General features: G+C 37.9%; 1 protein-coding gene across 1 annotated transcript in view; it reads right to left on the bottom strand.

Annotated features, from left to right (window-relative positions):
• Positions 1-1,932: 1,932 nt before the first annotated feature.
• Positions 1,933-19,084, bottom strand: part of zmat5 (zinc finger, matrin-type 5) — a 28,906-nt gene continuing 11,754 nt past the window's right edge. Inside the window, exons 3-5 of the mRNA XM_059988259.1 lie at positions 16,215-16,295; positions 12,184-12,280; positions 1,933-3,329 (exon numbers count right to left, since the gene is read on the bottom strand). Of these exons, the coding sequence (XP_059844242.1) occupies positions 3,185-3,329; positions 12,184-12,280; positions 16,215-16,295 (323 nt within the window). The 3' untranslated portion in view covers positions 1,933-3,184. The remainder of the gene's footprint in view (positions 3,330-12,183; positions 12,281-16,214; positions 16,296-19,084) is intronic.

The following is a 19,084-nucleotide window of genomic DNA, read 5'->3' as shown; positions in this document are numbered from 1 at the left end:
CTTTTCCCTACAAGAGCATTGGTGTTTGTATACCAGGCCATGATGCAACCAGTCAATATACTCTCTGTCACACGTCTATAGAAGTTTGTTGGAAGTTTTAGGTGAAATGCCAAATCTTCACAAACTTTTAAGAAAGTAAAGGTGCTGTTGTGGTTTCTTCATAATGGCACTTACTGTATGTGCTGGACCCAGGTCAGATCCCTGAATGGGGTGGTAAAGACATGTTTTATCTTTATCGGGCAGGATACTGAGTACAAATGTTGGGAGGTTACGTTGCTGTCGTATAAAATTTTGGTTAGGATGCCTTTTTGTGCAGTTCTGGTCATCAGATACAGGAAGATGCAAAGGTTAACAAATTTCACAACACATGCTGGTGATAGTAAACCTGATTCTGATTCTTAGGAGAGGGTGAAGAAAGGTAAAACCAGGATGTTGCCTGGACTGGACTAAATTAGCTATAAGAAGTTAGACAAACTTGGATTGTTTCCGCTGGAGTGTCAGATGCTGAAGGGCAACTGAAAGAAGTATATAAAATTGTGAGAACCATAGATAAGGTATATAGTCAGAGAATACAGTCAAGGTGGAAAGTACCAATACTAGAGGGCAAAGATATAGGTGACAGGGGTAAAAGTTCAAAGGAGATCTACAAAGTTTATTTCCTAAACACAGAGAGTGGTAAGTGCTAGAACATACTGCCAGGGAGGTGGTAGTAGCTGATGTAACATATTCGAGGCACTTAAGACAGTTAGGGGAATGGTCAGAGACAGGCCACGTACATAAGTTTAGATGATGGGCCACAGGGCTTGTTTCCATGCTGACATGTTCTACGTTATAAGCTAAGTAGCACAGAAAACATTATTATTCAGGGAAACCCAGAAAGAATTCAACTTTGCATTTTATCTAAAGAACAATATTTTCAGTAATCAATTAGAATATCAGATTAAATGACAGGTTTAAATTCATAATCCTCTGACCTAGAGGCAAGCATGCCCTTAACTAATCCATTTAACAACATATCAAAATCCTTATACTGGAAAGGTATAACTCCCACAAGAAAAACAGGCTCATTTAACAAAAGCACAGCAGATTAAAAGAGAGCTCGTGGCTATAAAGTGCAAAACACAGCTGCTGTGCAAGGGAAGCTTCAAGTGTGAAGGAAGTATTTCAGATACGTATTATGAAAACAGACTAAATATCCAGTCTTATCAAAGAAAACCACTATTAGATTAAAATATATCAATTATTATTATTTTCACGGCTTTCCCCAAGTATACTGTATGACCAGGTTAAAGAAAAATGTTATACTGTAGAGTATCTGTGATGAACATGAAGACCACCTTATAGTCAACAGGTTTTAATGTATCTAATCACACAGTAAGATTACACAAAAAATATGATAATCACCAGATTATCTTGAGGTTTTTAATTTGAGAAAAAATATTACGCAGAGCATCAAGGATAAATGCTGCTGTAGAAGTACCGGGGGTCCTTAACATCTCCTGTGAAAGCAGAATATAAATGCAAGTTGTTCTTTTTACCCAAGTTGAAGAGTTAGTCTAAGTCTTTAGTACTACTGGACTTTATAGGATAAATGTTGGAAGCAGTTGAGGAAGGTTTTACTGAAGTAATACTTGGAATGGGAGATTGCTTTATGACAAAAAGTTCTGTCTGCTAGAGTTCAGAAGACTGACATGTGACTTAAATGAAATAAAGTAGCTTAAGTGGCTTTAACAGAGTGTATATGGAGAGAATGTTTTCATTGGAAAATCTAGAATTTAATAGGACTATTTAAAAATGAAGGACCAGCCAATTAATAAGGCAGATCAGGTGAAATATCTTTTAAGGGCCACAAGTCTTACAAACTTCTTCAAACACAACGAAAGCAGAAGTTTTGAATAAATTTAAGCCAGAAAGGCTACCAGAACATTCAGAGATGTATAGTTAATTTTATTAAATGGAGTAGCAGGCTCAAAGGATCAAGATGCCTAATCCTGCCCAGTTTGTACATCTACCAATTCACAATATAAATAAACAATAGCTGCTCATTGGTAAATCGGAACAAATACGTGGAAATTTAATTATCAGTTTGCCTCAAAGTCCTTTTGAAACAAAAATAGATGAACCCTCCCAAAATGAATATAATGCTTATCTAGTTGAAAATGTCAGCGAAATCTTCTTTCTACCAATGGTAAATTGTGCAAACCCTCACAATCAGAATGTAGGGGTGTGGTTGCAATAGTTCAGGCAGAAGAGCCACAAGCCTAGGCTCCTGATGCAATTTGCAATTCAATAAAAAAAGTTTCAATCAATATGCATATGGTCTCACACGCCCACTTATTCTCTCACACTTTTTCTGCAATCAACCGACACTGGAGGTGGGTTATAGTAGCCATCCAGCAAATCTGTGAGAAGTTGGATGAAACTAGATCACCCTGGGTGGGTGAAGAAAAAAGAAAATGGAAATGCTCTGTGCATTCCTGGAGAAAACATGCAAACTCTTCACAGACGGCCAAAATCAGGATTAAACCTGGGTCAATTGAACTGTACAGCAATCAGTACTTGTTCAGTGCCAACCCCTTCATGGTTTTAATTTTCAAACCATTCACTCTTTTGAACATTTTTCTGTCATTTCAAATTCAGTAGTGTTGCTATATTATTATTTAGCCAATCACAAGTGTTGATTAATGAGGGACTCCCGTTACTAAATATTATAGTCGTATTACATGTGCAAACAGACCATTAGTATTGTTTCAAATAGAATAAAATCAATAGAACCTAGAGTATGAAGCTTACATTTCTATGGCCTAGGCAGACTTTAGGCACTTCTATATAACATCTAACAGGAGAACTCAGAAAAAAAAGGATGGTGCAATAATTTACTGCTTGAGAAATCTTTATCTACAACCACTAGTTTTAAAGAAGACAATTAGTACTGTCAGGCAGTCTCAACTGATGAATGTATACTTGTCTTTCTAGTAGATCTACTTCAAAAATTAATTGTTTTTAACAGCTCCTTTGCAATCATTAATTACAATAAAATGAAGCAGCAAACCAGAAAAGACACAGAAACTCAAGTGCTATTTGCATGTGCAAATAAATCTTCTTCAGAAGTCTTACAAATTCCAAGTGTATCATTTAAGATAACACGAATCAAGATTTTGTATTGTTCACATGTCCTTGTGTGTTAACCCCATTCAACATTCAGTGCAGTCTTCCAGCCTCCAGGAGGTGGTGGATGTAGAGAAGGTGGTAACTCATGGACTGCATGATATCCTGGAGGTAGCCAATACATAGCAGGTGCATCTTCGTCTTTTTCCTCTTCCAGATCACTAATAAAATATGACATAATAATATAATATTAATGCTACTACAATATACAACAAATTCTCAAGTAAAAAATAAAGTCATGATATCATAGTGTTATACAGAAAAGATCAGTAAATGGGATGTACCACTGGCTGGTCTTGGTAGTGCAATATTCAGCAACATACAATTTAAATAATTTTAACTTCAGAACTTCATATTAGTATTATACTTCAGGGTAACATTAAAAAAATCCCAACAAGAGAGTGAAAATCATCTTTAAATTAACATTTCAGACAAATAAAAAATTGTGGCAATACATTTCATTCACAGGCTCTTCCATCAGTATTTGGGACAGTGTATACAGTACTCTGAAATGTGTTGTAATCAGTGTTGCAGCAAAGCACAGAGCAAGGGATGTAGTACTTTTGACAAAGAAATTTAGAGGATTGCTGTTATCTGTGAGATAACTTGATCAAAAATCCATGGAGATCTCTCATGAAGAAGTCAGGCTCATTTTTAAGTTTATGTCAATTTGTTTGTCTTTTTAGCTACCCAGCTAAAAAAAATAAGAATTGTTGAGTAAATAATTTGTCCACTGAGGATAGCAATGTTGAATAACCAATTTGAATTTCAATGTTTTTCACCTGAACAATTAGATTTTCAGTTCAGTGATAGAAATCAATTTTATTGATTAGATAACAGAACTAATTAAACCCTTATAATGCCTCTCATCCGTGATTATGCTTGCTTCACATAGTCAAAACAGTATCAGTAAACACTGTCAGAGTAATGGGAATCTTATTTGTATAGCATAAGCAATTGTTATTATAAAGAGACAGAGGTTATGTCTCTGAACACAAGAAATTCTGCAGATGCTGGAAATCCAAAGCAATGCACACAAAAATGCTGAGGGAACTCAGGAGTTCGGGCAGCAACTATGGAAATGAATAAACAGTCAATGTTTCGGCTGAGAAAAGTCCTGAAGGGCCGCCAACATTATGTGTGGGTTGCGGCAGAGCTTACAATGAAATTGATTTTCACACTCTTTAGTGCAATAAATGGGAGCTATTCTAGTGCTAATACATTAGTTTCTCCCACACAAGTATAGATTACAAATGTTTTAGTACCTCTAGAACCTCAATGACCAGAATTCATCAATAATTATTTTTTCTAGACCTCAAGTGTTAAGTACAGGATAGAAAGATCCAAAAACCACAAACAACATACTAGATCTCAGGCCAGGTATTGAACATGGTCCCTCACTTAGGTAAGTACTCAGAGAATTCCCAAGATCCTCCACTATTCTGAAGTAACAAAGTACTAAATTGCTTAACAATGCCAAGCAAATTATGATTATTTCAGCGGAACATGTTGCACAAGACGGCTCTTCTGCAACGCTCTGTATGTTATTTCTCTAAAGCAACTCTCAAATCTAAAGATCCTTAAAATAGAAATGTAATAGGGGTGTTTCCACCTATTTTTGATATTGTACAGTGATAAGTATATAACATCATTAACTTTAGTGAAGAATATTACAACTACACATCTTAAAGGCTGTATTTTAAGCCAGCTTTCTTGGACATCATCCAAAAAGACAAGCTAAAAGTCTACAAAATAGATAATCCCTCATACAAATCAAAAGCAATACTTCAAACATCATATTTACTTTTAATGTTTTTCAATTGGAATTCAAGTATTTTTAGAAAAGAATAATTATGGATTTTAGTAAGCTGCTCGACAAGATCCCCACGAAAGTCGGGAGGCACGTGATGATCCAGGGAAACCCAGGTGCACGGATATAGAATTGGCTTGCCTACAGAAGGCAGGGGTTGGTAGCAGATAGAATGTATTTATTCTGCCTAGAGATTGGTGACCAGTAGTGTTCCACAGTTATCTGTCTAGGACGCCAGCTCTTTGTAATTTTTAATAAATGACTTGGATGAGGAAGTGGGAGGGTGGGTTATTAAGTTCACAGATGGCACAAAGGTTGATGTGTACAAGGTTGTCACAGGTTTCAACGAGACATTGGCAGGACGTAAAGCTGAACTGAGAAGTGGCAGATAGAGTTTAACCCAGAAAAGTCTGAAATAAAACACTGGATTGTCAACTTGAACGCAGAATATGGGGTTAACGGCATGATTCTTTGAAGGAAAGAGAATCAGAATTACTATCATCCAGGTGATCCAAGGCCAAGTGAAGAGCTAGTGAGATTGCATCCGCTGACCTATTGAGGCGAAAGGCAAATTGCAGCAGGTCCAGCACCTGGATCAACTTATTCTAGCCACGACCAAACTCTCAAAGCATTTTATCATAGTGGACATGATGGACGATGGACATTGAGGCAGCTCACTCTGCTCTTCTTGGGCAATGATATGATTATCACACTTTTGAAGCAGGTGGGAACCTGACTGCAGCAGTGAGAGATTGAAGATGTCCTTGAACATACCCAACAGTTGGTCGCCACATGTATTCCGAGACCTACCTGATACACCATCAAGGCCAGGGGATCAAGGCCATGTTATCCTCCTCTGGAAAGATGTTCTAATGCCAGCCTTCGAGACAGAGATCACAGAGTCACCAGGGATTTGCTTAAATGTAGTTTTATTCTCCCTTTCAAAGTGTGTGTAAAAGATGCTGAGCTCATCTGGGAGTGAGGCATCACTGCCATTCATGAAGTTAGATTTCACTTTGTAGGAAGTAATGGCCTGCAAACCCTGCCAGAGCTGACATGCTTCCAATTCCATCTCTAACCTCAACCAGAATTGGTTGTACCTGAACTTCCTGTATAGTCCTAGTTCACCAATATTGAATGCCACAGATCTAGCCCTCAGCAAACTATGAATCTCCTGGTCCATCCATGGCTTTTGACTTGTGTATGTTCTCAAAGGCACACATTCATCCACATCAGCTTTGATGACAACTGTGGTATATTAATTTCTATCCAAAGATGAATCCCTGAATATGGTCCAGACCATCAAGACAAAGCACTCGTGTAAGCAGTCTCTCACTTCCCTTGACCATTCCTTGGTCTTAACCACTGGTGCTATGGTCTTTAGTGTCTGCTTACCTTATATGCTGGGAGGAGTACATCCAGGCAATTGGACTTTCCATACTGTGGGCACAGGATGGCTTGGTAAATGTTCTTGATGATGGTATTACAGTGGTCAAGTGTGTTGGCTCCTCTGATTGCACAGGTGATATGCTGGTGATTATTGTTCAGAAACTTCTTGAAGCTGGCCTGGTTGAAATCTCCCACATTGATAAGGAAAGACATCAAGGTGTGCAGATTCACGCCTGCTGAATATGTTGCTCAGCTCCTTCAGAGCCTGCCTGACATTGGCTTAAACTGGAATACACACTGCTACCAAGATGACGACAGATAGAATGGACGGCATTTGACTGCTAGATGTTCCAGGTCGAGTGAGCGAAACGGAGACAGAACTGCCATGTTTCTGCACCACAATGAGTGGTGCAGACTCCAACTCCTCTGCTTTTAAAAGACTGAGCTATCATGTCTTTGCGGAGAATGGTGAAGCCATCGAGCTGCAACACTGGGTCCAAAATGGCGGGTGTGAGCCATGTTTCCTGATGTGCCTTTGGTACAGCAATCTTGCTTTGATGTCTTCAATTTCATTTTCCAGAGGTTGTACATTCACCAGCAGGACAGTTGAGAGCGGAAGTCTAAAGCCTCTGCATTTCAATCGAACTAATAGACCAGCACAGTGTCTCTGCCATCGCTTTCTTTAAAGGAAACTGCACTCACAGCCAGTCTGCCATCTGAGGTTCATCAACTGTGTGCATTGATTGATTTTCTAAAATGTCTTAAAATTATGCTGCTTACTGAAGGATCTTGGGGTCTATGTCCATGGATCCCACAAAGCTGCATATTGACTGCTGGCCTTCATTAGTCAGGGGATTAAATTCAACAGCCGCAAGGTAATGTTGCAGCTCTGTAAACCTCTCGTTATAGCACACTTGAAGTATTCTATTCAGTCTAGTCACTTAACATAGGAAGAATGTGAAAGCTTTGGAGAAGCTGCATAGGAGATTTACCAAGATGCTACTTAGATTAGAAAACATTTCTTCTGAGGAAAGGTTGAACGACCTAGGGCTTTTCAGTTTAGACCAAAGGAGGATGGGAGGTGACTTGATAAAGGTGTGTAAGATGATAACAGGCATTGATAGAATGGACAGCCAGCACCTTTTTTTGCCAGAGTGGAAATAGCTAATACAAGTGGGCATAATTTTAAAGTGTTTGGAATAAAGTATAGCAGGGTGTCAGAGTTAGGTTCTTCACACAGAAAGTGGTAAGCGCATGGAACATCCTGCCAGGAGTGGTGGCAGAGGTTGAAACTAGGGACATTTAAGAGATTCTTAGACAAGAACATGAATAAAAGTAAAATGGAGGGATATGCAGGAGGGAAGTGTTAAAATGAACTTGGAATAGGTTAAATAGGGCCTATACTGTTCTATGTTCTATCTATAGAATTTAAAATGGTTAGAACAATTTAATCATTCTTTATTTAGGTACATTGATTCACAAATTTTCTTCTACAATACCCCAAATTCCATTACATTGGTCAGCAAATATAAGTGAAAACAATTATAACATAATACTTCAGAAAACACTTTAGAATTCAAAACAGGCAGCATGTCAAACCAGTCCCTAGATTAGATGTCAAACATAATTGACAGAGCCCTACAAAATTTTTTTGCTCTCTAGTCCTGCAAGGTGATATTTTGATAGGAGATATTTTGAATATGTTGCTGCAGAACAAAGGTGCAAATAGTTCAAAGAAAATATTAAAAATTAGCTTATTTCACTATTTATGGATAGAAATTGTAAGTCACTTACATGCAAGCAATCTGGCTTAATAGAATCTCAAAAAAAAAGACATGTAGAAGTGATAGAATTAATATTGAAGTGTATCCAGAAAGGCTTCCCACAGTTAAAAATGCCAGGTGTTTGTACTAGTTTCAGCCAAGGTGAACTAAGATTCAAAATATAAAAACAATTCTTGCTCAGCCGAAAGCATTTATGCCATTTGAGCAAGAACATATTGGGTTTCTTCCCATACTAGGTTTTGAATTCCAAACAGTGCTATCATTAATCCCAACAATTTTCCATGAAATGAAATAAAGACACATTCATTTTATTACTATTCAAGGAAGCAAGGTTTTCTCCTATACCCAGGCCAATATTGCACCTCAGCATTTAGAAGATTCATTTTTAGTTAACTTCCCTTACTGTTTATGCATTGCAGAAACTATTATTTACACAAGTCGCTGTTTTCAAAGAAAACATTAAGCACATTCAATACTAATTTGCATCTTACCATACAAATCAATATGCTACTGTAACATATTATTTGCCTTACAATGACATTTTGATTTGCATAGTTGCTCATTAAAATCATGATAACAAAACACAATAAAAAGTCTTCCACCTCACTTAAAATGTAAATAAGAGAGAAAGTGCTAGCAAGAGAATAATGACCCTTCTTAAATGTCAATAAATATTTGAGGCTTGAGTTCATCAAACTGAAATGCCATATTCCATTCAGCTAAAAATAACCTTCATGGAATGTGGTCATCATGGTTATGGAACACAGACAGAAGCATACAGCATGCATCATATTTGAGCAGAATGCCATAGCTGCTGACACATGAATTGGAAAAACATCACATTCTTCAGAGCTATCAGTTCTGATTACCAAGAGCATCAATTTCATGTATAGACAAACACTACAAATTCTGATACAACAGGTACAAAATCTTGGAGGAACTCAGCAGGTCAGGCAGTATCCATGGAAATGCACAAACAGCTGATGTGCAAACACGAGGAAATCTGCAGATGCTGGAAATTCAAACAACACACACAAAATGCTGGTGGAACACAGCAGGCCAGGCAGCATCTATAGGAAGAAGCAATGTCGATGTTTCGGGCTGAGACCCTTCATCAGGACTAACTGAAAGGAGAGATACTAAGAGATTTGAAAGTAGTGGTGGGAGTGGGGAGCTGACGTTTTGGGCCAAGAACCCACCTTCAAATTCTGACATAGCTTTCTTAGAAACTTACTAAATTCTATCTTATTCAATATTGGAAGTGTAACAATATCATTTAATAATACTATTCTTTAGCTTCCGTGTATGTTTTACTTTTGAACTTGAACAAATGTCAATGCGTCAGACTTACTGTACATTCATAAAGGAAACCGCTGCATATTTATTTATAAAACAAATCTTTAGAACATAAAATTAAGATGTACGTAGATAACTGATGAAGGTGTTCATGATCAATTAGAGGAAGGAATCTTTTAATATGCACTGATTGTCACATTATTCCACTGTTCATATTAACATTGTATTTGCAAGTTCATCTTTTCACTACCTCAATAAAACACATCCCAAAATTATTCTGCTAACTGCTATAAAACATAAGAATGACCTCCATCAGAATAAATCAACATGGAAGACTGGTTCTGTTCTGCAGGTGGAACTGGATTCCCTGGTGGTTATTTCTGAAAGGAGGACGCTGCAAAAGCCAAGGAGCATTACGGACAATCCCTCTCACCCCCTCCATGACATAGTGGACAAACAGAGAAGCACCTTTAGTAACAGACTGATTCCACTGAGATACACCACTGAATGCCAGAGGAGATCCTTTCTCCCTGTGGCTATAAGACTCTACAACTCATCCTCAAGTTAATTGCACATCTGTATTTTGCACTATTACATCTTAGTGCACATTTATACTCTTTTTCGTACCTCAGTGCTTACATTTTGAATTTTAAAGTATATACTTCTGACTAAGCAACCTTGTAATAACTTCCTTTGGGATAAATACAGTTTTATCTTATCTTATGATAAGTCCAGTGCTTTTATGTATTTACTTATTTGGAGCAAAAGCCCTCCAGACCCAACGAATTGCACCACTCAGCAACGCACCTATTTAACATTAGCCTGGTTGCAGGACAATGTAAAATGACAAATTAACCTACTAACCAGTACGTATTTGAGCAGTGGGACTATGTACAAACTCCAATACAGATGCCACAGAATTGAATCCTGAACTCCGGAATGCCCCAAGCTGTAATAGTGCCGTGCTAACCACGTTGCTACATGGTACTCTGCCTAACTTTTGTCCATACATACTGTTTAAAAATGACTTTTCACTGGTTAACTCCCCATATACTGTACCATGCAAAAGTATTAGGCATGTGTAATAAAATTCTGTAATGCCAAGATAAATAATGAAATGTTTCTAAATATCAAAAAAGTTACTTTAAAGGACAATGACAGTAAAAAAAACACTAAATTAAATCAATAGTTGGTGTGACCACCCTTAGCCTTTAAAAGTGCATCAGTTCTCTTAGGTACACTGTCAAGCAATTTTATAAGAAAAAGCAGCTGGTAGATTGTTCCAAGCTTCTTGGAGAACTGGCACAGTTCTTCTGCAGACTGTGGCTGTATCATTTGCTTCTGTTTCTCTAGGTAATCCCAGACAGTCTCGATGACGTTGAGATCAGGGCTCAGTGGAGGCCATGCCATCTGTTGCAGGAACTCCTTGTTCTTCATTTCACTGAAAATATTTCTTTTGGGGTCATCATCCTGCTACAGAATGAAGTTGTTCACCAAACAGGTGCCTTCCTGATGGTATTGGATGATGGCTAAGAATCTGTTTGAACTTCTCAGCATTGAGGATTCCATTAATTCTGGTCAGATTACCAATCCCATTTGCAAAAGTGCAGACCCAAACCCACAGGGAACCTCCACCGTGCTTCACTGTTGGCTGCAAACACTCATCCACGTAGTGCTCTCTAGCTCTTCTACGGACAAACTGCCTCCTGCTTGAGCCAAAAATTTCTTATTTTGACTTGTCAGAGTCTAAAGCACTTTCTGCAATTGTTCAACACCCCAGTCCTTGTGTTTTTGTGCATAGGTGAGTCTCTCGGCTTTGCTTCCACTTTGGAGCACTGGCTTTTTGGCAGTAACGTTTTCATGAAGACCATTTCTAACAAGACTTCCCCAGACTGTAAAGGGGTGCACTTGAGTTCCAGTCATTTCTGGGAGCTCAGAGCTGATAGCAGTGTTGGATTTCCTCTGATTAAGAAGGAATGCCAGTTTAATGTATCTCTCATCTGCTGCACTCAGTTTCAGTGGCTAAGCACTGTGTTTCTGGTTCCCAACCTTGCCAGTCTCCTTGTAGTTCTTCAGAAGAGCTTGGACAGCACATCTGAAACTCCTAGCTGCCGCGAAATTTCTGCTTGGAAGAGACCTTGCTGACTTACATGACCAACTTGCGTCTTGTTACTATGCTCATTCTTGCAAAGGTATAAGAATTGATGATTTGAAGGTTAGTGTCACTTCTGCGACACCCTCACCTCTAGGTTTGATTGTCCTTCACCCAGTTTATTCCTTCTACACCTTTTTATGTGTCCTTTAATCAGTTTAGTTCATTCAACTAATTATGTCATTGATCATTGGGACCTGTTTGTAATCTTTGTTTAATTATGCGCTTGGCTACATACCTACAAAGTAATGAGGTTTTTATTTCAAAGGTGGTCTATTACTTAATGTTACTTCCATTAATGAAATATTTAAAAAATCTCTGTAACATTAACTATTTTGGAAAATGAATGTTTGGAAATCTAAAACTTGCTCTTTACTGACACACTGACAGATGCAGAAGACAAAAAATAAACATCTAAAACAAAACTTGTATAAAAAATCTAGGATGCCTAAGATTTTTGCCCATTACTGTATTTAGTTACAATTTTCCGCTGCTTTAGTAACATATAAAAGTGAGCAAATTGAGTGTAATTCTGTTACAAAGCTGATAACACATTATAACTCAATGCATTACATACAAATTACCTTGTGTGTGATTTGTTTTCTTTTCGTTTGGCTCGCTTAGCCAACCATTCATCAATGCTAGGAGCTGGCCTGTCATCTTGTTCAACTTTATTTTCATCTGCAAAAAAATAATTTTAAATAATGTTAATAATAGAAATATTAAACCCGAATAGTTAACTCAAGAAACCTGAAAATTCCCTCACCCTATATTTCCTTTATAATTACGTTACCATGTTTTCAAAGGACAATGGACAAGACAGTTAAATTTTGGGTTTTCACACATTTACATGTATGTAGAGTTTACTTTTATTTTACTTAACTTTGCAAAGCTGATAAATATCAGAAACACAAAATGTATTTCCCTTCTGACTTTCCTGCTATTTTCTTCCCAATCAACCCTTAACATTCTTTGCTGCCTCACTGCTCCTATTCAAGGTAGTCTGTGGACACTGCCAATTTTTAAACCAATTCTTTGTCCAGATTAATTTCTTGGGTACACTATGCACATTATACTCCCAATAGCTGAATCAACAAGGCAAAACGTTACACTAAAATAACGTGAGGGAAATGTGGTACACACTGAAGAAATTCAACCTCAGGAAACAAAGAAAAGCAGTCACAAGAATGATCTAAAGACAGAACTGCAAGAAAAAGCATGGGGGGGGGAAAAAAACATATTTTCCAGGGTTTAAAGGGTAACTAAAATACCTACTGCAGGAACACCAAAGATCAATCAGCCAAATTGTAAGAGTCATGTTATCTGTTCTGTGTACAAAGGTATTCTGCACTGCGGTGTTTTATTACGCTTATTACAGTAACTAGTCACAAAGGGAATAAGCTATGTATTCTTGCCTATTTCATCGCAGTTTGTAGTTTGGGACCAGCCGAGGTCATATCTTTTGCTGACTGCTGAGATAACACTCAAAAATGTTTAATTGTATGTTTGCTAAATGATCATAAGGGATTGAATAAAGGGTTCGACTTTTGGAGCAATCTTTGAAGCTGTGGGCACGTCACAGTCACAGGCAAGTAGAAAATGTTTTGTTTTGATTTTGGATTAGTTTTGCCGCTACAGAAATTAAATTACTGACTGAGCAAGCGGCAGAGATTCTACACTGCACATGTTTTTAGTTGGGTAAGGAGGAACCTACTTACAGTTCTTTCTCATATAAATCTTACAGTATACATCATAAAATGTGGTTCAACAGACAATTTATCAGTTTAAACACCATTTCCTTCAACTGGAATAATATTTCAGTTTTCAGTTTGCTTTGTTGATTGTTGTTTTGCTTTTATTGTGCACAGTCTGTAAGAGATTTGGGATCTTAAAGAAAACCTATTAAATTGGGTAATAAAAACAGATAATGTATAAACATTTGTGTAGAAGACAGAGTTAATGATCGTTTAACTTACCCTCTAAATCTGAACAAAAGCATTTGGTACTTAAGCTGCTAGGTTGAGCACAGACACAGTCTATATTCAATGCAACAGAGTGACAATACTGTGGAGGCTTTAACAATAAACAATTGTCTAAGTTACAGCCTCCAAAATCATGAAGGACGTGGGAAGAATCTCTAATGAAGGGATAATGTTGAACTGGTCTGCCCAAAGAGTGATGGATATGTACAAAAGACTACATCCACCATGAAGTATCAATAAGGTTCAGTATTTCAAGTATAATTATACAGGTACTTACAGAACAGTTATTCATTAAGATGGTGGAATATCTGCCAAAATGCTCTTCTTCATTAAAGATCCAGCTTTAAAATTTCACTCAAAGCAATCAGAGGTGCTATCTTTTGCTGAATATTCAACAGACTTTCCAAGCTCCCAGTCTCTCAAGCCACTATCCTCAAAAATCCATCCACTATACTCAGAAGTTTCCCATGGACTAGCCACCAAGTTTCCTTTGAAAGAATATCCGGCTACTTATCTATTAGTTATGGTAAAAACTCCGATGCACAAATTGCCTTTTCTATCCACTGTTATGATCACACTAAAATGAATCACAATAAAATTTGTAATTTCGAAGGACTGAAGTGTCTATGCAAATGTAACCCGTTTTAAAAAAAAGGCAATTTTACAATCTCTTTTAAAAGCCATTTAGATCTATATGCATTGTTCTGGTCCTCATAACGATGGAAAATTATACAAATTAATAAATTTAACAACATAAGCTGGTGATATTAGAGCGAATCTGATCTGTTACTGATTTACTTAGTCGTCGTTGTGGGGTTGATAGTGGGGGAAAGAACCAACAGCTCCATCTGCTGGAAGAGTTGTTTTCTTTTGACTCACTGCGGTTATGAAAAATAACATCAACACGTTGCTGAAACATTCTGATTCAGAGAGATTCTGTATAGATTTGTCCAAAATTTAAAAGGTTGGGAAGGAAGGGGGTAGAAAGCATTTGAAAACAAAAGTTCAAATTACAAAGGTAAAAAAATTCATCAAAGCTGTTGTGAAGAAATGGCAGCAATATGAAACATGATCCCTCCATTAACGTTATCAGCATTTTCTATTTTTAATTTTGTGTCTGAAGTACTGGTCATTTGCCTACATGCTAGGATATTTTGCAACAGTGTGGTCAGCCCCTAATAAAACAATGCACCACTGAATGAAACACTATTATTAGTGCTGCAAAGGCTAACCAAAATTCTCAAAAATTCTTTATCGTGCTGATTCTTCACTGAATTGGAATGTCAGTGACAATAAGGTTGCTTTCCCACAACCTTGACAAAGCTCAATTATCGCCTTTGGTATCTTGGGCCCTGAGATTTTCTATAAACCTATAGACTTTACAATTATGGATACTTAGCTTGCCCTACATTTGTAGAGTTTTATGTTTCATCTTTAATTTTTACACTTAGATGAACTTTGTACAGATGGATAACTGTATTTCAACAGTTATAGCCATTACACATATAAAGTGTAGCTGGTTTAGAAATTATAAATGGATTTTGATATTGCTGCCGACATGTCCAAGGATGTAGTGTGTTCCAAAATGTTCTAATTGCTCCATAAATTGTGTCTGAAATTGGTTGCTTTTTTTTCATTATTCTTCTGAAACCAACCCATGTTCTTTAAAACCAAATTGAAACAAAATTGCTATTTTATTTATGCTTGGTTAACATATAATCAAATTTGGCTAGCACAGGCTTACTGCAACAATTGATTTTAGTTTTCCAAATGCATGCAGCTCTTGATAAGTGACCCATTTTCTCCCATCCCTATATACAATTGCTTAATATTATGACTATTATCAGAGACCAAACATCAGTGACTTTTTTTTCTATACTAGTTGCATCAAAAACATCAGAATTGCTTCTTAAGATGCAAAGTAGATTTAGTCCCACAGTGCAAATCAGCTGATGTAGGGGAGATTTCACAACCAGCTTTCAGCTTACAACATCAAGAGTAGCTGAAAAAAACCCAGCTTGTTCTAAAATTTTAAAGAATATAATAAATGTGTTACTCTAGTGGACAGCGTGTGCACAGCTAAGTGTTGTTTGTATCCTTTCTTTTGCACGTCAGACCTGATGACAAGGTGTCGTGGTGGACATCACTTCTGCCAAATTAGACCCCATCCATCAAACAGGTCTGCTGAAGGATAAAATAGACTTCAATTCAAGGTCACCAATGAGATGCATTAACAGGAAAAAACAAGGGATTATTCTGGGATCATGGTGACACAACTGCTTGGTAAATTAACTGAAACCCAGGGAAACTAGTTTTCATATCCAGTAATCGTATTACAATGTATCACTATCACCTACTGAAGTGCTGTGACAGTCTCGCTCAATATTGTTCCATGTCTTATTTTAGTTACATTAAAGAGAAGACTAAATTTCAAGCTTTTTGACAGCCTAGAGTGTGGCAGATTGCAAATGGAAATAAGGAAAATTACAAAATAATACCTAAGAAACATTACAAACACAAAGCCTCCAGTCCTGTCCTTCAGAGCCAAAGAAAATGGAAAAAAAATTATTTCGTCAGACTTTCTGATGTCAAACATCATCAGAATGTTCATCTTTTATACCACATGCACTAACCTTCCACCTTTTGTCTCAACTTCTGAATATCTTCATCTGTCATATGGGAAAATTTGCAATTAGCCCCAAAATCACACTGTCCTGCAGAGAAAAAAAACCAGAATATTGTAATCAATAAAATTATCAAGTGATAATTTAACAAACATCAAACAATACAACAATGGACAGTGGGATCCAAGTATGTAGGCTCAGGCAGAACTCTCAATCTGAGCCATACTGGTAAGTCCCAAGTAAATAACTCAGATTGGGGTAGCTTACTGAAGGTATATCATGAACATTCTACCAGCTGCCAAAAAGGTATATAGTTGCTGATATGCTAGCAGTATGTTTCCCACTCAATACCAAAGTTATTTTGTCAAATGACAAAATTCAAAACACTTACTTAAAACAAATCTAAAACAAATTTCAAACTCATCAATCGTGTCATTGATATCCTGCTAATAACAAAATAATAAATCTAAACACATGGAAGTCTGCCGATGCTGGAAATCCAAAGCAACAAACACACAAAATGCTGGAGGAACTCAGCAGGTCAGGCAGCATCTATGGAAATGCATAAACAGTCATCTTTCAGGCAGAGACCCTTCTTCAGGATTGAGAAGGAAAGGGAAGATGCCAGAGTAAAAAGGTGGGGGGAGGGGAAGGAGGATAGCCAGAAGATGATAGGTGATGTCAGGCGGGCGAGAAAGGTCAGGGGATGGAGAAGCAAGAATTTGATTAGGACAGGAGCGTGGACAACAGGAGGAAGGGAAGGAGGAGGGGTCCCAGGAGAAGTAATAGGCGGGTGAGAAGTAGTAAAAAGTCAGAGTTGGGAATGGGGTGGGGGGGGGTGGAATTTGTTTACCTAAAGGAGAATTCAATATTCATGCCATGAGGTAGGAGGATACCCAGCCAAAATACAAGGTCCTCCACCCAAAGGTGGCCTCATCTTGGCACACAACGTCGGACTGGGAATGGGAATTAAAATGTTTCGCCATCACAAAGTCCTGCTTGTGACTGCTTGTGTGGAGGTGCACAACAAAGCAGTCCCCCAATTTGTGAATCTGCTGGGGTTGTCCATTGTGTCCAGTGATCCTGAAGCGGTCTCCTCGACACTGGTGAGACTCGTTGTAAACTGGGAGACCACTTTGTTGAGCACCTCCGCACCATCCGTCACACACAGGATTTCCAGCATTTGCAAAATCTCTTGTATTTATTCCCAAGCTAAGACTGGATAATTAACCAGCTTTCAAATATCCACTATTACATGTCTGTGATCAGCCTGTATCAGTATTTTTTTGTACTTAACTCACAGGCAAGTATTTGGTCTGATATGGTGGTAATGCCTCTACATACCATCTTCTTCTATTCATCCACTCCTCAAAAAGAACAAGAGTTTAATGGGAGAAAACTTTAACAAGAGAATGGAATTGTGACAGATGTCTATGTACAAATGTCTCTTGCAGACATGCAAAAAGTTAGCTTACAGACAAGTAAAACTCAAAGCCCTTCTCTTATAACAGAAAAAATACTAATTGTATTTACTTTCTAATTTCACAGTTCTGATGAGAAGTTATCAATCTGAAATATCAACTTTTTAAGAAAAGAGGGGCAGACAAAAAAAGGGAATTATAGACCAGTTAGCCTGACATCAGTGGCGGGGAAGATGCTGGAGTCAATCATAAAAGATGAAATAGCGGCACATTTGGATAGCAGTAACAGGAGCGGTCCGAGTCAGCATGGATTTACGAAGGGGAAATCATGCTTGATTAATCTTCTGGAATTTTTTGAGGATGTAACTATGAAAATGGACAAGGGAAAGCCAGTGGATGTAATGTACCTGGACTTTCAGAAAGTCTTTGATAAGGTCCTATATAGGAAATTAGTGGGCAAGATTAGAGCACGTGGTATTGGGGGTAGGGTACTAACATGGATAGAAAATTGGTTGGCAAACAGGAAACAAAGAGTAGGGATTAACGGGTCCTTTTCAGAATGGCAGGCAGTGACAAGTGGGGTACCACAAGGCTCGGTGCTGGGACCACAGCTATTTACAATATACATTAATGATTTAGATGAAGGGATTAAAAGTAACATTAGCAAATTTGCAGATGACACAAAGCTGGGTGGCAGTGTGAAATATGAGGAGGATGTTAGGAGAATGCAGAGTGACTTGGACAGGTTGCGTGAGTGGGCAGATTCATGGCAGATGCAGTTTAATGTGGATAAATGTGAGGTTATCCACTTTGGTGGCAAGAACAGGAAGGCAGATTACTATCTGAATGGTGTCAAGTTAGGAAAAGGGGAAGTACAACGAGGTCTAGGAGTTCTTGTGCATCAGTCACTGAAAGTAAGTATGCAGGTACAGTAGGCAGTGAAGAAAGCTAAAGGCATGTTGGCCTTCATAACAAGGGGAGTTGAGTATAGGAGCAAAGAGGTCCTTCTGCAGTTGTACAGGGCCCTGGTGAGACTACACTTGGAGTATTGCGCTCAGTTTTGGTCTCCAAATTTGAAGAAGAACATTCTTGCTATTGAGGGAGTGCAGCACAGGTTAACAAGGTTAATTCAGTTTGGATTGGCAACAACAACTCCTTCATGATCTCCATCAGCACAGGTGCATCACAAGGCTGTGTATTTAGCCCCCTGCTCTACTCACTTTACACTTATGATTGTGTGGATAAGCACAGCTCTAATGCCATATTTAAGTTTGCTAACGACACCACTGTCCTAGGCTGAACGAAGGTGGTGACAAATCAGCATATAGGAGGGAGATTGAAAATCTGGCTGAGCGGTGCCACATCAACAACCTCTCATTCAATGTCAACAAAACCAATAGTTGATTATTGACTTCAGGAAGAGGGAACTGGAAATGCATGAGCCATTCCTCATTGAAA

The sequence above is a fragment of the Hypanus sabinus genome, chromosome 13 (assembly GCF_030144855.1).
Source record: "Hypanus sabinus isolate sHypSab1 chromosome 13, sHypSab1.hap1, whole genome shotgun sequence".
Classification (NCBI taxonomy): Eukaryota; Metazoa; Chordata; class Chondrichthyes; order Myliobatiformes; family Dasyatidae; genus Hypanus; species Hypanus sabinus.
Note: the sequence above shows the minus strand (reverse complement) of the source record. Positions and strands in the feature narration are given on the sequence as shown.